Here is a 24,385-nt window from a genome sequence, read left to right on the forward strand (position 1 = left end):
AGAGAATTTGGAGCACAAAGTTTTAAAAATAGATGTCAAACTTGTTATTACATGTAATTGGGGGAAAATAAAATTCTAAATAAATCTTTAAAAAAGATTAAAAAAACCAGCCTAATGATGTTTTAGAAGCTGCTCAAAATCTAGTTTTTGCCAATAAATTAATGACTTCACTGCCCAAGTGCTCTGGTAGTCATAAGTACATCAGAGTGAGTGATGATTTGAGAACTAAATCCACTGGAAAAAAACAAAAAACGACAACCTTGCATCTTCACAGGCAGCACAAGTCAACCTCATATCAGTCTAACTCTTGGTCCTTGTGCCTCACACTGTAGGAACTTTTACCATAGTTTATTTAACTTACCTACACATTAAACTGAAAGTTGTCTCTGGGAGTGTATAATTTCCCCAAACAAAGCCCAGCACATTATCTGGCTTTGCATTGACTAGTAGCTGAAGTAGTGGAAATATTTTTAAACAGAGCAAACAATATTTTTAAACAGAGCAGAAGCTTGCTAACAATTTATGCTACAATTGGCAGCCAGAAACCAGGCCAAGAATTTGGACTGGCTCCAGGGGCTGGTTCTTCTCGCAGGCTCACTCTGAGCAAGGGCTTTTTCACCAAGCTCCAGAGAGCAAGGCCACTCTGAGCTATTCCCCATCATAGTGGCATTTGTTACAGATCCTCATTAGGCTCAGAGGACTTAGAATAGAAGGGCCTATGGAGACCAGCTACTCCAACACCCTTCATTTTAGAGGGGGAGGGAATAGAGATAGAAAGTGCCTGTTAGTAAGGTAAGCCAGGTAGTAAGTAGCAGAGGACGGATTCTATCTTAGGTCCTCTGATGTTCTCTATAAAGGGGATTTTTCTTTTCAGGGTGAAATTCCGTGAAATCTGTATTTATAACTGCTTGTATACAGGGTCTTCAAGTTATTACATAGGCATAACTGATTTTTTGGAACACATCTAAAGTGTTTTAAGGATTTAAATTTTAAATGGAAAAAATTTGGAACTCAGAATCTTATAAAAACATGTTGAAAACTATCTTTCCATGTAACTGGAAAAAATACTATTAAGATTGAAAATTAAAATTAAATTAATTTTAAATGACAAAATTTAAGGGAAGAATGTGGGTGACACTTTCATTTGTTTATTTATTTTTACAGGGCAATGAGGTTTAAGTGACTTGCCCAGGGTCACACAGCTAGTAAGTGTCAAGTGTTTGAGGCTGGATTTGAATTCAGGTCCTCCTGACTCCAGGGCTGGTGCTCTATCCACTGTGCCACCTAGCTGCCCCCAGGTGATACTTTTTATGACTGCAGCATGGCACAATGGACTGAAGGCCAGATTTAGAATCAGAAGCCCTGGCTCTTTTAAGGGATGCTGGTTCCATCTTCCAATATATTCAACATCCTCCCAACTTCTTACACAAATATTCAGTTAGGTAGCTTCGTGGTCTTGGGCAAGTCATTTAACTCCTCTGGAGTCAGTTTCCTCATCTTTGTAAAGCGGCGGTAACAATTCTTATATTACTTAGCAGGGTTGTTGTGAGAAAAGTGCTTTGTGAATTGCAGAGTACCACAGAAAATGGACTTTTAAACTTTGAGCCTAGGTTTCCTGATTTGTAAAATGAGGACATTGGATTAAACCAATTGTCCCCAACCAAGGATCCAGAGATTTCCAAGGCACCCATAGATAGATTTCAGGAGGTCTGTAAACATGGATGGGAAACTTACATCTCTGTTACTGCTAATGTAGAACTGAATTTTATAATTTCTTTCAATTACAAATGTAGAGAACCAAGCACTATTCTGAGAAGGGCCCCGTAGGGTCCAGCAGGCTGCCAAAGGAGTCTGTGACAAATCGTTAAGAATCTCTCCCTGAATGACAAGATCTTTAAGATTTCTTCCAGCTGTAACAATATGAATTGAGGGAGGAAAGGAAATACATAGAGATGTTACTGAGATTTGGGGTAACTGAGGTTCAAACATATATAAATTCCACCTTCTCAAATCTTGTATCTCTGTCACTAGGGGCTTTTCTCCATGCTCAAAAAGCCCTGTCATTTCCCTGTTAGTTGTTTTCTCTCCAGATCCAGGGGCTGTTGAATTGCTCTGGGGGCACTAAGGGGTTCTTCCATTCAGGAGGCCCACCTGTGGCCGCAGGGCTTAGACTCAGGAAGGGAAAGGTGGGGATGAGACGTGCTAATCTGGGGCCTTATTCTGTACAACACCTTGATCAATGACAGATGAAGCTATGTTACGGCTATCAACTTTGGGGCTGACATGGATCTAGAGACACCATGGTGTTAAGGGCTAAAATTCTAGCTAGTCTGTCTAAAATATCCAATGAGTGGTCGCCAATAAATTATAAGCTTTAGCAAGAGTTAGACTTTTAAGCATTTATTAGGGAGAATAAGAACTTGATAAAGAGAGAAAGAAAGACCTAGATTCCTATCTATTAAAGGGAGAGCGCATTTCTAGCTCCCTTCTCTGCCGGAGTCCTCAGGAAAGAGCGCGAGACCGAGCGCCAGTCCCTTCCTCCTCCCACTAGCCAACGTCACTTCCTGACGCCAAAGAAAAGACTCCTGGTCTTGCCCTCAAAGACCTTCGCTTCATGGGCAGAACTCTTCTACAGTAAGTCTCCAGCAGGTGGTGTCATTCCAATTGTTACAATAGTACAATAGACAGAGGGCAGCCATGGAGTCAGGAAGACCCGAGTTCAAATACTGGGTCTGATACTGTGTGACCCTGGGCAAATCACTTAACCTCTCTACATTTCAGGCAACTCCCTAGGATTTCTCTTTTAAGACATGGATGGTTTGTAATCTGTGTTGGTGGGAGGAATTACCGTACTGGAATGATGAAATCAGAGTTTCTTTGTGTAGGCAGCTAGGGAGGATTTTGAATATGTTGGAAGACAGAATCTGTATTCCAAAAGATCTTTACAGGCTAGAATGTTGGGCTAAAATAAATAGGATGAAATTTAATATTTATAAATGTGCAGTCTTTTACTTGGGTTCAGCGAGTCAACGACATAACCGTAAGAACAGTTCATATGAAGAAGACCTGGGAGATTGATTAGACTGAAACTGGACAACAAGAGGGTTGCCAGAAAAGCTCCTGTGATCTTGGGTTACTTTACTAGAAATAGGGTGTCTGGAATGAGGGTGGTAATAGTATTCTTTTTTTTTTTTAGTGAGGCAATTGGGGTTAAGTGACTTGCCCAGGGTCACACAGTTAGTAAGTGTTAAGTGTCTGAGGCCGAATTTGAACCCAGGTACTCCTGACTCCAGGGCTGGTGCTCTATCCACTGCTCCACCTACCCGGTAATAGCATTCTTGTACTTAGCCTTGGTCAGATCCTATCTGGAGAAAGGCTAAACTGGATGGTTCCTGCAGTCCCTTCCATCTTTTTTTTTTTTTTTTTGTGGGGCAATGGGGATTAAGTGACTTGCCCAGGGTCACACAGCTAGTAAGTGTCAAGTGTCTGAGGCCGGATTTGAACTCAGGTCCTCCTGAATCCAAGGCCGGTGCTTTATCTACTGCGCCACCTAGCTGCCCCTAGTCCCTTCCATCTTAAAGACTCTCTGATTTTGTGAAGGGACTGATTAGTGCCAAGGGCTAGGCCCTGAAAGAAATGAGAGCTTCTTCTATTCTCTCTTGGGCTTGGGAAAGAAGAGAGAAATCTTCTGAGAAGTAGGAATCAGAGATCCTGGGTTCAAATCCTGATTCTGCTGTTGACTACATGTGTGACCTTAATTGAATTATCTAATTCTTCTTGGACTTCATCTGCAAAATGAAGGGTTTAGACCAGATGACCTCTGAAGTCCCTTCTGGATCTAAATCTGTGAACCAAGAGAAAGGAGCCTCTAAAATGAAGTTTATTAGATGCCATCTTCCATCTCAGTAAATTCTGGAGTAAAGAGAGACACGTCACTTTGCCCCCAAGTAGCTGCTCTCTTTCCCCGTTACTGGTATGTTCAGTGCCACTTAAGAATATTCTTGAGGGGGCAGCTAGATGGCGCAGTGGATAAAGCACTGGCCTTGGATTCAGGAGGACCTGAGTTCAAATCCAGACTCAGACACTTGACACTTAACTAGCTGTGTGACCCTGGGCAAGTCACTTAACCCTCATTGCCCTGCAAAAAAAAAAAACAACCCAAAAAACCCCAATATTCTTGAAGCCAGGATCAATCCATGGCTTTTTGTCGGGGGAATGAAAGCCAAGGAGAAAGTGGAGCTGTCTTGACTGAGAATGGAGACAGAGCTTTGTGTATAAGGTGGGTAATGCTTCCTGCATTAGCACTGGAAATGCGAATTCTCTGGTTGACCCTTTCAGCTCTATCCCTCTGCCCCAGAGACTTTTGACCGGAGAATCATATACCATATACCAAGTGCCGCCATGCCTGTATCATGGAATCCCTGCAAATTCTGCCTTCTCCAAGGAAGAGCAACATTTGCAGGGTAACCTCTGAATCGTGACAGCTGTCTCTCCTGGAACAATGGGCAGACGTGCGTGGGAAGTGAAAGCTTCCTTGTCTGCCTTGTTCCTTGGGGTGGAGAGCTTTTAGGGAGCTACTTTGATAATGTACGTAGGCACTACCATGTTCTTTGCAGTTTGAGACACTGTGCAACCTCTTGCTTTGCCCATGTTCTGATTAGCTGGGGAGCTGGGAGGAGGGAGGGCAGTGTATGTAAGTGCTTGATTACATGACAAGGTACGATTGTCTTGCTTCCAACAAGCTGGGAGGGTATTTTTCAAAGCTATTTTTGTGTGTGTGAGTGCATGAGTTATTTTGCTCTTGTTCCCTGATCCCTGATGCAAGCAGGTGGGGTAGTCTTTTCTCTCTCTCTCTCTATTCAGTAAAGTGTTGCCTGCATTACAAACCTGAGAATTAAGGGATAAGTAATTCCATACCTCCTTCAGCTTGCAAGTGGGTGCAGGAAATATATCCCACGATTCTTTGGTCCTGAGGTGTACTTCCCACTTGTACCTGAGAAGAAAGGAAGGGGAAGGGGACACAATTAATTAGGTGGTAGGAACAGTGAGTTGCCACATATTTCCTGGGTCATAGATGTTCAGCATAGAATTGTTAAAATGCCAAATCAGCGGAAACCCTGAGACATTCCTCTAACCAGATTTGCTTGTGTGTTGGGGGAGGAGGAAAGAATCAATAGCAATAATTATTGCTCTCTGGCTCCCAATACCCACTTCACAAAATGGGAAATATCTCATCAATAGGGCCCAAAGGACAGGGTAGGCTAGAAATATCTGAAAAGATGCATCTTAGAAATGGAAGGGGTCTTGGACGTCCACTAATACGATGTCTGTGTGATTGATGAATTACCTCTATATTTCTGACAAGTGGTCATCTAACCTATAATAAAAACCTCAAGTGACAAGGAACTCAAGACTTCCCGAGACTGTCTGTTCCACATCTGAACCACTGTTAGAAAGTTTTCCCTTATACCTGAACTGAAATCTGCCTTCTTGCATTTTCTATTCATTAATCCTGATTCTTTTTTCTGGGACCAAACAACATAAACCTTTCTCCCATATTAGTCCTTCAGATATCTGAAGGTCCCTAACAAGTTTTCTCTTTCTTAGAGCAGATTCCCTCCCACCTCCTCAGTTTCTCCCATGAACACGGCATAATGTCAACTCTCCTCACCATCTTGGTTGCTTTGGATGCTTTCCATGAATTGATTTCCTTCCTAAAATGTGGTGCCCAGAACACGATACTCCAGCTATGGTCTGACCGGAGGAGAGGGTGGGCAGACTCTTGGGTCTGGGCATTGCGCTCTTTCTAAGGAAGCCAAAGGTAGCCTTTGTTTTGTTGGTTACCATTTATACCCAGTGACTGATATTGACCTTGTACTATGCTAAAACTCCTGGGTGCTTTCCACCCACACTGTCGTCTTTGCTCCATCTCCTCATAAATGGTGTTCTGAAGCACAGCAGAGTGCTCACAGCTCTGGTACCAGGCATCTAGGACACCACCTGTGTAATGAGTTTTCCAGCTGTAGTGTGAAGGCACCACACATCTTTATGTACAAGGTGAAGTATGATGTCACCTCAGTATGAGAAGCTGTGGAATGGTGAGATGCTTTCTAATGGAATTCCATAGGAATAAGCAACCAACATTATATACTTTGCTTATTGTATTGTCTTGAGAAATGATGACATCGAGAAATGGGGCCACACATGGATAGTATAAGTGGTCATTTACTTGTCATGGTGTGCCAGTAGAAACTCTTCACCTTTTGGGAGGCAAATCAGAATCATGGAATCTCAGAGCTGGAATGCATCAGTCAACAAGCATTTATTAAATGCCTACTATGTGCTGGCACTGTGCTAGCACCAGAGGGAGACATAACTGACTGTAAGTACTTAAAAGTCTGTCATGTGGAAGGAAGGACAAGACTCGTTCCACTTGGCCATCGAGGGTGAAACTGAGAAATGTAGGTGGGTGTCACATGTCAGGAAAACCTTCCTAACAATTAGTGCTGTTAACAAAATGGGAAGAGGCTACTTTGGGAGGTAGAGGGCCACCTTTAGAGAGAGCTATTGTGTACCTCCTAAGTACTTTTCTCTAGGCTACGCATCCCTACTTTCTTTCTTTCTTTTTTTGCAGGGCAATGAGGGTTAAGTGACTTGCCCAGGGTCACACAGCTAGTAAGTGTCAAGTGTCTGAGGCTGGATTTGAACACAGGTCCTCCTGAATCCAGGGCCGGTGCTTTATCTACTGCACCACCTACTTTCTTTAATTGATCCTCATTTATAGCATGATCCGAGGTCCTCACTAGCCTGGCTACCTTCCCTCTGAATATCTTCTCCATAATGTGAGGCCCAGATGGTCAGGAGGCAGAAGACAGTAGAACAAACTCCCAAGTCCTGGATGCTCTGCCTCTCCTAATGTGATTCAGGAGCACATGGCCAGCAAGTTTGGTCATCTCCAGGCCCTACTTCCTACCCTCTACTCCTCCTGATTCTTGGCACCTTCTCCCTCAGACTCTCACTGATTTCTCCTTGGAGTTTTCCTTCTGAAAAAATTCTCCCTGATGACATTTTGAGTGAATGAGAAAATGATCCCCACCCATGCATAAGAAAAGATCCAGGGGCAGCTAGGTGGCACAGTGGATAAAGCACTGGCCCTGGATTCAGGAGGACCTGAGTTCAAATCTAGCCTTACTAGCTGTGTGACCCTGGGCAAGTCACTTAACCCTCATTGCCCCGCAAAAAAGGAAAAGAAAAAAGAAAAGATCCAGGCAGGTTGGTGACAGTACTAGAAGTCATTTGAATGAGCCTGGCCTTCAGAGCCCATCACACCTTTCCCATGTGCTTAGGCTTTTGCTCCCTCCATAGATGCCACATTTCAGAGATGCTGGCCTGCTAGTGACTCTTTGCACAAGACCATCCATCTTCTGACTCAGGGTATTTTCACTGCTTGTCTCATGCCTGGAGCGCTCTCTCTCTCCTCATCTCACCTCCTGGCTTGCCTGGTTTCCTTCACCTCTCACATAAAACCCCACCTTCATTTCTTGGTCACCCTTGATGCTAGTGCCTTCCCTCTGAGATGCTACCCCCAATTTATGCTGATTCTACCCCCAATTATGCCTCGTTTGTACAGATGTTTGCAGGTTGTCTCCTCCATGACGTGGTGAGCTACTTTAGGGGTGGGGACTGGTTTTTGCCTTTCTTTGTATCCTTGGTGGTTAGCAGCACGCTTGGCATGTAGTAGGTAGAAACTTAATAAATGCTTGTTGACTCGACAGCCAGATGTCATCATGGTTAGAGAGAGTGAATTTGAGTTACTACAGAAATTGGATCAGTTTATTTGGGATTCAGTTTGCAAATATTCCAGGAAATTTTCCATCCACAGTATAGCTGATAATTGGGCATCCTGCACAGTAGCCAAATTGTAAGTGATTTGCTTAAGATTGTTTTGCTAATCTTCCTAATTCTCTTCCAGCTGCAAAAGAACGCTGCTGAAACTATGCTGAATGTCATCTTTTTCCCCCAACAGGATTTTGCTTTCATTTACCCTCATCCTTTATCGGTCCTTGCTCCTCATCTGTCTTTTTTTTTTTTTTTGGTGACGCAATTGGGGTTAAGTGACTTGCCCAGGGTCACACAGCTCATAAGTGTTAAGTGTCTGAGGCCGGATTTGAACTCAGGTCCTCCTGATTCCAGGACCATTGCTCTATCCACTGCGCCACCTAGCTGCCCCTCCTCATCTGTCTTTAATGCAGACACACATGAGTGATGGGCACTAAGGAATTGACATGGGGAACATGCATGGATTAGCATGAACAATTTACTCTCCATATCAGGATTGTAGAAACTCTGGTTTGAAGGTTAGATCTGACCTTCAGCTTAATTCCATGGACCCGTGGAACTATCATATGCTTTTGTCTATAGTTGTAAGAACAACACAGTTAAAAAAAAAAAATCCTCTGCAGTAGTACCAGAAAGACCACAAGATGGAGATATTGCTTCACCAAAGTTTCTCTATTATTTCTTGCTGTTGCTTTTCCTCTCTCTGTGGAGACCTTTGCCTTCCTTCTGGCTTTTTCTACCTTCCATCTCCATCTCTTTATACTAACTGGCTATCATTATATTATGTTATGTTATGTTATATTATATATTATATAGGTGTCCATTGTTTTGCATTGAAAAAGTAAACGAGCTGGATGTTAGTATATTTCTGTCTCAAACTGTCTCTCCCCTCAAAAAACACCAAAATACAAAATGGAATGATTTTTTTTAACTTAATGTGGCTATTTATGGATTTTCTTCCATGGCTCAGGGACCCTCCCTCAGTGGAAAAATAGTTCTCTGTGCTTGCATCAAGTATAATAGTAAAAGTCCTGGGTTATGAAAATGAATTTCAGTATCTTCATATGACAAAGGAGAATATATTTTCCATTATGGACTTAAAACATGATTAAATAAAAGCCAATTATCATACTTATGAGTTTCACTGGAAATGATCAGACTGAGTCAGTTTAAAGCTAACTTTTAACCAAAATACAGCTATAAAATCTTTCTTTCTTTGTCATTTTTTAACCCATGATATGCAGAGACCTGTGCTGGGCATGGCGGGGGGTGGTGATTGAAATCTTAAACAAGGCACCATTTTTCCTCTTGAATCTTATAGACTGGTAGGGGATAAACGCAGATAAATGTAACACACATCATGGGATAAGCTTAGAATGTTATAAAACCAATGCCTTGCTCCCTCTTCTTTCCCAGTTCAATCCCTCAAATCCCTCTCTCCATCATCTTCTCCTCCTTCCTCTTTTTTTTTTGCAGGGCAATGAGGGTTAAGTGACTTGTCCAGGGTCACACAGCTAGCAAATGTCAAGTGTCTGAGGCTGGATTTGAACTCAGGTCCTCCTGAATCTGGGGCCTGTGCTTTATCCACTGTACCACCTAGCTGCCCCTCCTCTTTCCTCTTTTGACTCAACTTCAGAGTTTCCTTGCCAACAGCAATCCTGTGTGCTCCTTCCCATCTGCTCTAGGAGCCTGGGCCTTTAATCATCCCTCTCTCCCACTAATTTTAAAATTCTCTTTCCACTGGCGCCTTCCCTGCTGCCTACAAACATCCTCAGATGGTTTCCATCCTTAATCACCCATCAGCAGACACTACCATGTCTCCCTCTTAAAGCTGTTTTCCTGTCTCTTTCCTCTTTACAGCCAACCCCCTAGAAGAACTGTCTACTCTAGTGGCCTCCCCTTCCTACCTCCCATTCACTTTTCTTTCTGTTAGTAATCTAATTTAAATACTTTAATGGAAAAACCTCTGATTCTCAGAATTCTTGTGGACATTCCTAGTTATTCTTGTCCTTACGGTCACAAAACCTCAGGATTTTAGTGGATTCAGGGATGAACCTTGAGTTGTTTAATGGCCCTCATTCCTGACCAGCCCTCATTTATCCTGGTGCCTTTGCTCGGGTGGTCCCCTGTGTCTGGTGTGGATATTTTGCCCTTGGCTTCATATTCTTGGCATTTCTCCCATCCTGCTGTCCATCAAATCTCCCCAGTCACATTGTAAGTCCCTAAAGGGCAGAGCCCACCTTATTTCACCTTTGTCCCCATAGCTGCCAGCACAGTGCCTTGCATAGAATTGGTGCCAGCCAATGCTTGTTATATTGAATTGAAGCCCTAAATCACTGCTTTTAAACTGGGGACATTGGCAATTAGAGTATCTGCTCTATGTAATGATGGTTGTTATGAGCTGGACTTTTACTGGCAGATTAATTTGGACCAAACCACAATTTCAGGTGTCCTCCATGTGCCTGCCTCACATACCCAGGCCTTCTCACCAACAGTTCAACCAGTGCTTTGCCTCTAAATGCTAGAGCTTCAGGGTCCCCAGATGACCTTAAATCTGGAATGTTCTAGTCAAGGGAAGGGGAGCTGATCCCAAGCACCCCGCAATGAAGCAGCTCTCTTGTTTTTGTTTTGTTTTGTTTTTTTAAATTTTTGCAGGGCAGTGAGGGTTAAGTGACTTACCCAGGGTCACGCAGCTAGTAAGTGTCAAGTGTCTGAGGCCGGATTTGATCTCAGGTCCTCCTGAATCCAGAGCCGATGCTTCATCCACTGCACCACCTAGCTGCCCCCTGAAGCATCTCTTAAAACACGTCTGAGGGGGCAGCTAGGTGGTGCAGTGGATGAAGCATCGGCTCTGGATTCAGGAGGACCTGAGATCAAATCCGGCCTCAGACACTTGACACTTACTAGCTGCGTGACCCTGGGCAAGTCACTTAACCCTCACTGCCTTCCAAATAAAACAACACCCCCCCCCCCAAAACCCACCCACATATGGGTCCCACAGTCTAGTCTTTTATAGTGACTGAACTTACCATAGTTAATTAGACACAACCACAAATTTCAATGGAAATCCAGTATGAAAGAGAGGGCAGTGAATGGGATTACCATCAGACAGCCTCACACTCTGAGTGTTACCACTGAAATAGATTTTTTTTAAACCAAAGGAGAAAGCCTTTAGCATGCAAGGCAGATGGATGATTTGTGGAAGGCCGTGGACAATACTCACATAGAAGGGAATGGGGAGGGTGTGATAGACATGAGCTGAGAACAGTGCCCACATTGATGAGATCACAGACCCACTGATGGGTACAAGTATGTATGCCTACAGGTAAATCAGCTCATGGAAGGTGACTAATGTTTCCTGTCAAGAGGAATTCCTGGAAGAGAACAGTGTTTCAGAGGTGCTCTGAGATAGCACAGATGGGGGGTGGGGAGAGGCTAACAATGACACAACACAGGTTTTCCTACTAGGGGTCCAATGTGTTAGATGAGGGCCAGTCCCACAGCTTATGCACTCCAGCATCAAGGCTACCAGACCATTCAACACACATGGTACCTACAAGTGACTCTATGTCTCCCAGGTGGCCTAAAAGAAATGCAATAAACACCTGTCCCTTTCCCCTACAGGATTACTTTTCTACTAGATTTTCCACAGAAAGGCCAATTCTAATGAAAACTCAGATTGAATAGCACCTCATTTATGTGGCCTTGTGGTACACCATTCACCTGCAGAGATGATCACAGTCCTGAGGACCAAAGTAGAATGGATCTAAAGACCATCCAGGGCACTAATGAGGAGAGGTGCTGGTGACTCTTCACGCACATTCACTTCTGAGCATGTGGTAAGTCCAATTTCACAGCAAGTGTGAGGGCATTTTGAATGGAATTTAAGATTAGGGTGGTGTGAGAAAATCCCCTTTTGGGAACTGTCTCACTCCTACTGTACGTTTAGAGCATATTTGATATTTAGAACTTTAGTTGGATTTAAGTCAGCAAAAATTCATTCATTCATTCATTTATTTATTTAGCCTTTCTTTTGGGCAGGGCAATGAGGGTTAAGTGACTTGCCCAGGGTCACACAGAGCAAACATTTATTAAGTGCCTCCTGTGTGCAGAATATTCTACAAGCAGTCGGAAGAGGTGCTAAGATTGTATAAGACATCATCTCTGCCTTTGCCATTCTTTTGAAGCAACTAGGTGGCATAGGGGATAGAGTGGTGGACCTGGAGTCAGGAAGACCTGAGTTCAAATCCATCCTCAGACACTTACTACCTGTGTGACCTTGTGCAAGTCACTTAACCTCTGTCTGCCTCAATTTCCTTAACTGTAAAAATGGGGATCATAATAGGGAGGTTGTGAAGATCAAATTAGATAATATCTGTAAAGCACTTAGCAAAATGCCTAGCACATATTAGGCACTTAATTAATATTGTTCCCTTCCCCTTTCCATTTATTTCCCTTCCTTTTCCTTGGAAAGACCAGGATTGTGGAAGATGAAGACCAGCCATATTCGTCTACTTAGTGGTCCTACCCATGATATTCCGTCAGTTAACTCTGTGCCTTTGTCTTGGTTGTTCCCCCTGCCTGACATGCTTTCTCTCCTCATGTTCATCTCTTAGAATAAATGGCTTCCTTCAAGACTCAGCTCAAATGCTGACTTCTGCAAGAGACCTTTTCCAGCCCCACCCCACCCTGCCCCCAGGCTAGTGCCTTCCACTCTCACATTCTCTTCCTTCTACTCTGCATATGTCTTATATGCACCTATTTATGTACATGTTGTCTCTTCCATTAGAATGGATGCTTCATGAGGATGGGGGCTTTTGTACTTTTTCTTTGAATCCCCAAGTCTTGGCATGTAATAAGCACTTATTGAATGCTTGCTGATTGATGGATTGATTCTCTTTCCTTCTCCCTTGGCAATTTCATTCACTTTCATGGCTTCAAATACCACACCTAGGGGCAGCTCGGTGGTGAAGTGGATAGAGCACTGGCCCTGGAGTCAGGAAGACCTGAGTTCAAATCTGGCCTCAGACACTTAACACTTACTAGTTGTGTGACCCTGGGCAAGTCACTTAACTCCAATTGCCCCCCCCCCACATACACATACACACAACCCAAAACAAATACCACACCTATATAAATGACTCCCAAATCATTATCTCTTAACCTGTTCTTTCTTCTGAGTTCTAGACTCACCTCTCCAACTGCCTTGAGGACATTTCTGCCTGGTCAACTCTTTAAATGTATCACATCTATAAATGAACTTAGCATTTTTTTTTCATGAAGGCAGGTGCTTCTCCTCATGAGTATTTCGTTTCTAAACAACGATCAAATCCTGTCAATTTTGCCTTTCAAACATATCTTCAGTTTCCTCCATTCTGTTCCCATTGCCTCTGTCCTAGTGCGGGCCCTTGTTAAATATGCAGGTGACCACACAGTTGGGATTGATGCCCAAGATGTTAGAAAGCAGGACTGATTCCAACAGTCTAGAATACTGGGCTGATCTAGAGTGATGAAATGCAATCGACATGAATGGAAAGTCCTACTTCTGGGTTATAACACAACTGCATGAATACCAGATGGTGGAAGCATGGGTAGAATTGCACTGGACCTGCAAGGTCAAGATGAACCAATCATGTATCATAGCAGCCAGAAGAGCCATCATGAACTTAGGCTGCATTTATGGAGGAAAATTAACCAGAAATGAGGGAGGAATAGTCCTGTATCCTGCCCTGGCCAGGCCACATCTGGGACATTGTGCTCAGCTGAAGAAACTGGGGCTGCTTATGCAGTAAAGATGTGGCAAGTATCTGAAGGGTTGTCTTGGGGAAGAAGGATGGAGTGTTTTCTACTTGGCCCCAGAGGGCAGAACCAATGATGATGAAGGGAATAATTAAAGAGGGAAGGGGATTGCTGAGAGGCAGATTCTAACTGCAAATAAGGACCATGAGATTCCCATCACTGGAGGTCTTCCAGTAGAGGCTGAATGAACCCTCATCTCCTAGAAAAGAGTTTCCTGTTCAGATAGAAGTTGGCCAAGATGACTTCAGAAATCCTTTCCAACTCTGGGATTCTGTGAAAATGGTGAAAGTTTAATGTTTCTGAATAATTATATTTCACATTTTCTAGGGGAGTTGGCTGTGAAAAGGAATTCTGGGGATGTGGAACTATTGTTTTTCTTTAATTAAACTGTAAACTCTCTGAGGGCAGGGACAGTTTTGCTCTTGTCTTTGTATCTCTGGCACCTAGCACAGTGCTTGGCACATAGTAGGAATTTAATTAATGTCTGTTGAATAAATATAGCAGGTCAGGTTTGGGGTGAGGCAGTAGGAACCACAGACAATTTCTCGGTAAGAGTTACCAAAATAAATACCAGAGAGTTGAGGAATTAGTCCCAGGTGGGTAGAGGATAAAATGCTTTTCAAATTATTACTGACATTGACTGTGCTCTGACCTGGTGATATTGAAGTGAAGTGACAAACTCTTGGATCTCTGGGCCTTCCAGTCCCTGAAAGCTCCCTTTTTAATGGAATGCAAGTTAATGGGGCACTATCCATTCTAAGCCTTACATAAGAAATGCTGCTTTTATGGGAAAGTAATTCTGGCAGCCACGACCAAAATATAATCTGTTAAATGCTGACAAATGGTGGGCAGAAATAGATGGAGTAGATCTTGTTATAACAGGAATTAATTTCGTTTCACCACATTACACTGGGTGTGAAAAGCTCAGGACCTCATAATAGAGAATACACAAATTCAGAGGGATCATCAGCTCTCCCAAAGAAGAGCTCCCATTTCCCCGCTATTGCCGGTCCCCGGCTGTCATGTGTCCAGGGCTTCCGCACAGTTATTGGGCTAATGAAGAGGAGCCCTGAGACACCCAGTCCCTCTGTGAATCAGTAGGGGCCACACACGTAGTGCTGAACCCTAGGCTTTAATGGGAAGAGTGAGGAAATGTTTCGGCTGGCTGGTGAGTGTCCTGAAGGGAAGGGGGAAGGCCATTGTTGTGAGTTAGGTATTTGAGGAGTATGTGTGCGTGTGTGTACACATGCGCATACATCATGTTCTCCTCTCCCTCTAGTGACAATTTTTTTCGGGAGCGGGGCAATGGGGGTTAAGTGACTTACCCAGGGTCACACAACTATTAAGTGTTAAAGTGTCTGAGGCCGGATTTGAACTCAGGTCCTCCTGAATCTAGGGCTGGTGCTTTATCCACTGCACCACCTAACTGCCCCCTCTAGTGACAATTTTTTTTCGTGGGGCAGGGCAATGAGGGTTAAGTGACTTGCCCAAGGTCACACAGCTAGTAGGTGTCAAGTGTCTGAATCCGGATTTGAACTCAGGTCTTCCTGAATCCAGGGCTGGTGCTTTATCCACTGTACCACCTAGCTGCCCCCTCTAGTGACAATTTGTAACCCTGACCTCAAGCACAGCTAAAAGACTGATTTGCAATGAGAAAACAAAAGCCTTGTTAGCATTATCTCTGTCATTATGTGACATCAAACATAGCTTCGCAGAGCTAGACGTGACATTCTCTTCATTTATTCAACAAACGTTTACTTAGTGCAGCCCTGTGCTGGGCTCTGAGGTAAATTGTTTGGTCTGTATCTGTGATGAGGGAACTCCTGGTGTGGAGATGTCCTCCACCAACACAGATGGGCCATTCATCTATAAATCACAGTCTTAAAGAGTTGCCTGGGACACTAAGAGCCTAACTGACTAGCTGAAAGTCATGCAGCCAAGATTCGAACCCAAGTCTTCCTGATTCCAAGGCCAGTCTTCTAGCCATCTGCCATGCTGCTTTTCCCTGCTATCCACAGATGGCAATGGAGCAATCCTTGCCTTCAGGCAGGTAAGCTAGCCTATGCTAATTTTACAGATGAAGAAACAAAGATATAGAGAAGCCAATGACCCATCCAAGGTCACACATCCAGTTCTCTGAAGAGCTGGCCTACAGCCCCAATCCTTTGATTGCTACTCCAGTGCTCTGGCCAGGGTCCTTCTCTCTCTATGGTCCATAGATTGGTATCTGTCCCTTTCCTGCTTTACATCAATGTGTAAGGAGTTGAAACTAGCAGAGTCCTCGTGGAGAATACATGTGATGGAAAGCGGGAACATCTGGAGTCAGGAGATGCCTAGGCTCAAATCCCACCTCAAATGTGTGTCAGCTGCAGGGTCCTGATCAATGGCTGAGTGTCAGGTTTCTCGTTGTAAATGGAGAAGAATGAATTCCCCAGGACCTGACTGTAAAGGTTGTTGTGAAGATCAAATGAGATAATGTGCACAAAGGGCTACCTTACGTAAAGCACTATATGAATGACAACCCTCACTGTTGTTGTTGTTATTGTTGGTATTGTTATGATAGCAAGGATCAGCAACAGAGGGGAAGCCTGTGGATTGGCATCAGAGGACCTGGGTTACAGTCCGGACTCTGCTATTTACTAATCAGTGTGACAGTGGGCAGGCCATCTTACCTGTCAGCCTCGGTTTCCTCACCTGTAAAATGGCAGTAACACTCCTTGCTCTATTAGCAGTGCTATTTTGAGGACTGAATGAGAAAATGTGGGCAAACTGCTTTATAACCATAAATAGACCTTTTTAATAATGAAAATTTAAATGATAAATAATAATAATAATAATAAAGCCACCCCTTCTAGCCTCTGACAAAAAAAATCTGACTACTCAATAGAAAGCAAAAATATTTCTTTGAGAAATAGGAAAACTTGAATTTAACTTTGAGAAAGTATTGGGGGAGTGTGTGTGTGTGTGTGTGTGTGTGTGTGTGTGTGTGTGTAAACAAACTTCTCGTTCAGTGAGAAGACAATATGTAATGGCCAAATTATCGTGATCTAAAAACTTCCCCAACTGCATTTAAATGAAAAGAAACAATTATTAATTTCAATTAATTACTGCTGAAATGAAGCCACACTGTAGTAGGCAGAACCTCCCCCAAAGCAGCCACATAATGATGTGTGTGCCTGTTTTAGAAAGCAGTTGGGGAAGTACAAGCCTAATGAAACACATCAATTAAGGACCAAATTAATGGGGAAATTTTAATGGACTTTAAGGCCTTTGAAATTCCAATCTGTCAAATTTACCACCTTTAATCTGCATTAGCTCTCCATATCAATCTTCATTTAAACTAAGTCTCGAGCTGTGGGAGAGTGTTTTCCATGCACACGAGCTAGCTTGCTTGTCCCCTTTTGGCTAAAGCTTCCCCCGTCATAGTATCTTCTGCATTACATCCTCAGCATCACGTAGAACACAGACATAGACTCTTTTTTTTGTTTTGTTTTTGCGGGGCAATGGGGGTTAAGTGACTTGCCCGGGGTCACACAGCTAGTAAGCGTCAAGTGTCTGAGGCCGGATTTGAACTCAGGTCCTCCTGAATCCAGGGCCAGTGCTTTATCCACTGCGCCACCTAGCCGCCCCGCTAGCCATAGACTCTTCTACTGTTGGACACTGTTGGTCCTTTATAGAGCCAGCGGGTTAGTGCGGTGCTATACCATGCCGATCCCCTAGGAAGGAGGGAAGAACAGGGCAACATCCTCCCCAAAGGGATACACTAGAAGAGGACAAAGCCGCAGAGAGGAGAGATTCTTACCTTAACAAACAAGGCTCCCTTTGAAGAAAAGGCATCCGTCCCTCCTCCGTTGGGGTAACAGTGATAGACAGCATCTATAACTGGGTAGCGGCTGGCAAAAAGGAGGCCGCTATTCAGGATCTTACAGGGGCAGCAGCTGCTCAGGCTCTGGCAGGAGCAGCAGCTGCTCAGGCTCTGGCAGTGGCGGCAACTATACTCGATCTTACAGGGGCAGCAGCAGCCGTAGATCCCAACATCATACAGGATGTATTCAAAATATTGGTGGAGCTGGTCTTTCAATTTCCCCGCGGCTCTTTTGTCAAACACTTCCTGCAAGCACAGGAAGTCCAAGTTGGCAGGGAAGAAGGCAGAGATCTCATGGTCAAAGATCTCGTCCGTATGCTTCTTTTTTCTCAGAGAGGTCTTCTTGAGCATGGACGTCTTGTGGAGAAGCTTGTTGTTAACAGCACTTTGGTCCGTGGGGCTCTCCCCAATGCGGACCTTCACCAGGGACTCTCTAGAAGCCGTGTAGCTGTCTAAGCTTCCGGCGTCCCCTTCCTTCGCCTTATGGTTGGGTGTTTGGCCTTTCTGACCCTCTGCTTTATTCTCGGGAGGTGTCTCCATCTGGCAGTCACCAGTACCATCCGCTTCTGGGTCGGACAGCTGGCCGCCATCCTCTCCACCAATCCGGATGATGCAGGCGTTGTCTTCAACTTCCTGAAAGTCACCACCAGTTTTGGGGTTCCGGTTCTCTTCGCTGCTGTTTGGACTCCCGTTATCGCCCTTGTATTCCATGGATGTTGTTCTCTTGATGCCCACGTTGACGGCTTTGTTGGGACCATCGCTGCCCTGGGGCGAAGCCAGACTGCTGAAGCTTGCGGCACTGATGGATGTGTTTGTTGGGGAGTCTATGTATATTTTGATCTGGGGCCTACTTGCCCCATTTCGGATTCTCTGCCCAATTTCTTTGGCCCGGTCTTGCGTGTTGGAAAGATTGTTCACCCTTGCCATGCATTCAGGGAGGAGACAGACATTGGCGGTGCCAAAACAGAAACTTTTCCCAGGGCCCGTGGCCTTCCATTCGTTGAGAAGCAGAGCAGCACTGGCCTGGCTCTTGTCTTCTAGTCTAGAATAGATGTATGGTTGCCTACATAGCTGGAGAGGGTTCCACAAGAGAAAACCGAATATGGCGCTGGGGATGGACAGAGTACAGAGAGCCAAGTAAATGGGCGTGGTGAAGATGAAGCGGAGGACCCAGCACAGAGAGCCTCTTTGGCACTTTTCATTGGTCGTCGGTATCCAGGAGGCTACTAGTCTGTCCACAAGCCAATAAAATGGGCAGATCAGGGCCCAGGAAAAGCGATGCAGAATGGACAGACAGCAGCAGGGAAATGGGGAAGTGTGTAAAACCATTGCAACTCAGTTGTCACGACCCGTCGAAGCCCCTACTACATGGTGTCCAGGACGATGAGTGGTCAGAGCTAGTGTCGAGGGGGAGAGGGGAGGCAGGGAAGGGTTGACAGTACTGCGTTTGCTAAGGAAAGGCGTCACCTCCGAAAGAGAAGATGGGCAACCAGACCACAGAAAAGGGGTCTATTGCTCTGTTCTTTGGGCCTCCACAATCCTCCAAGGTCACTCATTGTTCATTGCAGGGGGCCATACTGTGCTGCAGAGATGGCCTGGGGGAAAGCTGTGGAGATAAAAAATAATTTTTGTCCTTAATGTTTATTAAGTAGCTGTATGAAAAGCCACATAGAAAAGCAGCGTGCTTTTAAAAATGTAGTTTTAAAAGTCTGCATTTAATCAATTCCCCGAGCATTTCTTAATGGACTTGGGCTTATCAAGGCCCCTCTTTAATTTCTGTTCATTCATTGGACCACTCAAAAGAGGGGGAAAAAATCCCCACCAAGTCCCATGTGCTAAAAATATCCTGACTGATGAGATGAGGGCTCTCGGGATGACATTTGTGAGTTCTGTGGTTTCTGTGGGCCTAAAAACCTGATTGAAATGTCACAGTTAAATCATTTATTTTCCATTCTCTCCATTCGCAGCATAAACAGCTTAACAATGTGACATCTGCTAGGTTTCTGGTTTGCTTTAAAGCAACATTACACATATCCTATCACTTAAATGAGGATCATTGGATTGAGAAGGAACCTTAGAGGTTCACCTAGTATAATTCCCTTGCTTCATAGAGGAAGAATCTGAGGTCTGGAGGCAGGAAATAACTTGCTGAAAGTCACACAGGGAATAAGAAGCAAAATCAGGATTTGAACTCAGATCTTCGCTTCAAAGCCATCAATATCTTTCTACTCTATTGTACCACCTCCCTAAGTTGTTGTTGTTGTTTTTTGGTGAGGCAATTGGGGTTAAGTGACTTGCCCAGGGTCACACAGCTAGTAAGTGTTAAGTGTCTGAGGTCGGATTTGAACTCACATCCTCCTGAATCCAGGGCCGGTGCTCTACCCACTGGGCCACCTAGCTGCTTCCAATGGCTTTTTCTAAAGGAATCATGAGCAGAACGAGTGAAGATATTGGACAGCCCGTGAGTTTCCTTTCCCTTCACTCCCCACCTCACCAAAGAGCACAGCTTTGCTTCAGAAAGCCAAAGCTTGAATCCTGCCTATTTTACGTGCCTTTGGGTGAGTCACACCTCCATTCTGGGCCTCAGTTTCCTCCTCTGTAAAATGAAGGCTCAGACCAGATTATCTCCACCATCCCTTCCAATTTTTAATTCTAGGACAGAGGTTGTAGATAGCCTTTGTGCTCCCTTCCAACTCAGCCACTCGTACTGGGTGTCTCAAAAGTCTTAGTGCAGGCAGTGCCTTATACATTTGTGCAAATGCATAATCCGGAGTCACTACTTTATCCACTGCACCACCTAGCTGCCCCCAGAAGGGGAATTTGAACCCAAGTCCTCTGACTCTGGAGCCAGTGCTCTTTTTACCACTTCCTGGGTGGCTATTCTACACCACAGCCCTTCAAAGACTTGTTCCCCCTCCCTGAGCCTCTCTCTACTAGGCTAAACATCTTCCATTTTTCCAACTTATCCACATGACATGGATTCAAAGCCCTTTTCCATTCTGGCTTTTCACCCTTGCCTGCTCTCCTGTATGCCCTTCTCAGACTGGGGGCTCAGAGCTAAATAGAATATGCCAGAAGTGGTCTGATCCAAGAACCATCTCCTCCTTCTTCCTAGAAGCTAAGCCTCTCTTGATGTAGCCCGAGACCATGTTAGCTTTCTTGGTTGTCTGTCACATCAGACTCCTGATTTGTATGCAGCCTGCTGTCCACTAAACCCCCAAGATCATTTTCAGACAAACTTCTGCCCAGTCATGCCTCCCCCATTCTGGATCTATGGTTTCTGAGTCATCAGTGATTCTTAGAAAGATCTTATAGAATGAGAGGTGCTGCAGAATTGGAGAAAGGCCAATTTTTTTCTGATTTTCCAAAAAAGGAAGAGGGTGATACAATCTATAGGCCAAATTTTCCTGGCAGAATTCAAAGATATGCTATTCAAGGGCTGGTTTGTAAGCACTTGGAAAGGGAAGTAGTTGTCACTGAATACTAGATGGCTTCATGCAGAGTAGTCTATGACAGAACAATTTCATTTCATTCTTTGACAGGGCAACTGGGGAATGTTGTAGAGTCAGCACAGCACGGTGGCAAGAGGGTTGGACTTGGAATTAGGAGAGACCTGCGGGGCAGCTAGGTGGGGCAGTGGCTAAAGCACTGGCTCTGGATTCAGGAGGACCTGAGTTCAAGTCCGGCCTTAGACACTTGACACTTACTAGCTGTGTGACCCTGGGAAAGTCACTTAAGCCTTCAGAGCCTCAGTTTTCTCTTCTGTAAAACAGGTGTAACACCATCTGTAGACTGTCCCTCATGGGGTTTAAAGGAGATAAAAATGTAAAGTTCTTTGCAAAACTTAAAGCAAGAAATGTGTCTGGCTGTTATGACATGATACAATATACCTGGATTTTAGCATCTGGTAGAGTGTCTCACACGACTTTTTTCTTTGGGGGGGGGGTGGTTCTGGATTCCATTGAGGCAGCTGGATAGAGCACTGGGCTTGGAATCAGGAAGACTCATATTTATGAATACAAATCCTGCCTCAGATACTTAGTAACTGTGTGACCCAGTTCTACTTGATGCCAAGCCCAGCATTCTAACCATTGTACAACACTGCCTCTCTCTGATAATCAGATCTGTCCAATGGGTAGCCTAAGGAGGTAGTGGCTTCTCCCCCTCTCTAATCAGAGACCAGACACGCTGGACTTGATGGCCTCTGAGATCTCTTCCAACTCACAAATTTCTTTATTTTGTGACCCTCATTTTCATTTCATCCCTTAACACTCATGTGAGCTCCCTAATATTTATATGCAAAAGCAAAAAAAAAAAAAAAGAATTACATTTACCACTCAGTCTGTGGGTAATATTTGTAATGTTTTGTTAGACATTCAGATGAAAGAAGACTATTCTAAGTGCTAGGATCACAAAGGTGTAAGGGAAGAATCACATTTTTAGGTTTCATATTCATATTGGACCCTGAAATTGCATATTCTGGGTGGATTTACATGATGCGAGAAGTTGCTTAGAATATCTTAAAACTCTCAGGTATTTGGGGGTCAAAGAACAAAGAGGAAAGAAGACCCTTTGTCCCAAGCACCATTCACATGGAATAGGAGATTAGGCTGACCCAGTGACCACACACCACCTTTTTAAGGAATGCCGCCTCTCAGGGGAAGACATGATGCTATAAATGGATCATGGGATCTGCATCCTGGATCCAGAGCTGAGAGAGAACTCAGGGGCCATCTCGCTGGCTCATAGCTAGAGTGCTGAACTTGGATTTAGGAAGACCTCAGGCCCTTCCTAGCTATATTAACTATTATTGTTGTTTTCTAGCCCAACCCCCACATTTTACAAATGAGGATGGCTTGCTATGGAAAAGAATGTTCATTTCCTCCTCCCTGTCCCACAAAGAGGCAGTCTACCACAACTCAATCATATCAGCTCGGTAGGGAATTCCAGATAACTTAATTACCTATTTTCTTATCCCTCTAAACATATGGAAGCATCTGACACAGTGGTCCTTGGCTAATCTAGAAAACCCGGCATGACTAGGCTTTCTTCCAACTGCAATCTCAGGTTTAGACTTGCTGAGACCTGGAGGGAAGCTCTCCTGAGCCAAGGCTGGGTAATTATCTTCTTTTAGGACCACGTGTGTCCTTAACGTTGTCATTTGGAAGAGAGACTTGGAGAGCAGGGGCTGTGTTATTCATTTTTGTATAACGGTGCCTCGTTTGGTGTTTTGCACCTAGTAGGTGCTCAGTAAATATTTGAGTGGCTTTAATCTTTGAAAAATCTTGAGATTTATATGGGCTGCTGGAAGGACTATCACTAGGGATTGTATCTTAGCTATGCTATCATGAGAACAAGGTGTCTGCAGATGGATAAAAGGTTTTACGCCAATATCCAGATAGATTCTGCTTTAAAAATTAGGGGTTTTTTTTGGGTTGTTTTTAGTTCTGGCATTTTCCAATGGGAGTTGATTATATTCTAATGGGTGTTACAAGTCATTTTAGTAAGTGAATGACCAACCTAACCAGCTCAGAGAGTTGTTTCTTTTCTTAATCATCTCCATGCAGTTTTTATCCATTTTGCTGGAAAAAACCCAAAGAATTTACACAGAAATAAATATGGAGTGGGAGTTAGAGTTGTTCTTCTTGGTTCCAGAGGACTGAATGAGGATAAATGGGTAGACGTTTTTGGGACAAAGATTTTGGATCAAGGGCAGCTAGGCGGCACAGTGGATAAAGCAATGGCCCTGGATTCAGGAGGACCTGAGTTCAAATTTGACCTCAGACGCTTGACACTTACTAGCTGTGTGACCCTGGGCAAGTCACTTAACCCTCATTGCCCCGCCCCCCCCCCCAAAGATTTTGGATCAAAATAGGAAGAATTAGGAATAGGAAATAATAGGAAAAGAGGAAGCCCTCAAGAATGAGAGCTCTCCAACAATGGAATGGACTGCCTCAAGACAGAGTGTCTTCCCTATCATTGAAGGTCTTCAATCCGAGGCTGGGAGCACCTGGCAGGTACTCATGTCACAGAACATCATGATTTAGATGGAGCTGGGACCATATACTGCTAAGGAGCCTTCCAACAAAGGGTACGTGAAAAAGAAATAAGGGGAGTAAGTGTTATTTCTTTGTTGACATTCTTTCTGGAGAAATTGTTTTTTTCAGTAAAAGGGCTAAAAACTACATGGAGATGATTAAGAAAAGAAATGACCCTCTGAGCTGGATAGGTTGGTCATTTACCTGAGGAAGGGGAAGGTTGAATCAGGGGACATCTTATGAATCTTTCCAGCTCTAGGATTCTGTCCTTCTACCACAGAACCTGAAGGCCGCATCATTGAGTTTGGTGTTTATTTAGCTCAGGGTGCAATAGATTAAGCGAGTGGCCATGATGATGAGAGGTGAGGTCCACTGTCCTGTGAGGACTAGTAGGAGGGATGTCACTAGAGATGACATATATCAATATCTGTCATAGGGAGGGAGTGTTAGGACTGCAGCACATGACTCCAAGAGGATCCAAGTAGGACTGACTATACAAAGTACAGTGACATAGATTTTATCTCAATATAAAGAAGAACTTCATAACAATTGTTGCTCTTCAGTCACTTTTAGTTGTGTCTTACTCTGTGTCCCCATCTGGGGTTTTGTTGGCAAAGATCATGGAGTAGTTTTTCCATTTCCTTCTCTAGCTGATTTGACAGATGAGGAAACTGAAGCAAACAGGGTGAAGTGACTTGTTCAGGGTCACATGGCTTACAAGTGTCTGAACCGGGATTTGAACTCAGGAGGACGAGTCTTCCTGACTCCAGGCCAGGCGCTCTATCCACTGTGCTGCCTGGCTGTCCTGCGTAACAATTAGAGCTATGGAAATATGAGGAATACC

At 44.2% G+C, this 24,385-nt stretch overlaps 1 protein-coding gene across 2 annotated transcripts in view; it reads right to left on the minus strand.

Moving 5' to 3' along the window:
- Nucleotides 1-24,385, minus strand: part of SMPD3 (sphingomyelin phosphodiesterase 3) — a 277,909-nt gene that overhangs the window by 14,492 nt on the left and 239,032 nt on the right. For both annotated transcript variants that reach the window (XM_043983989.1, XM_043983987.1), the window contains exons 4-5: nucleotides 17,441-19,109; nucleotides 4,918-4,993 (exon numbers count right to left, since the gene is read on the minus strand). In XM_043983989.1, the coding sequence (XP_043839924.1) occupies nucleotides 4,918-4,993; nucleotides 17,441-18,832 (1,468 nt within the window). In that variant the 5' untranslated portion in view covers nucleotides 18,833-19,109. The remainder of the gene's footprint in view (nucleotides 1-4,917; nucleotides 4,994-17,440; nucleotides 19,110-24,385) is intronic.

Source organism: Dromiciops gliroides, chromosome 2 (assembly GCF_019393635.1).
Source record: "Dromiciops gliroides isolate mDroGli1 chromosome 2, mDroGli1.pri, whole genome shotgun sequence".
NCBI classification, from domain to species: domain Eukaryota; kingdom Metazoa; phylum Chordata; class Mammalia; order Microbiotheria; family Microbiotheriidae; genus Dromiciops; species Dromiciops gliroides.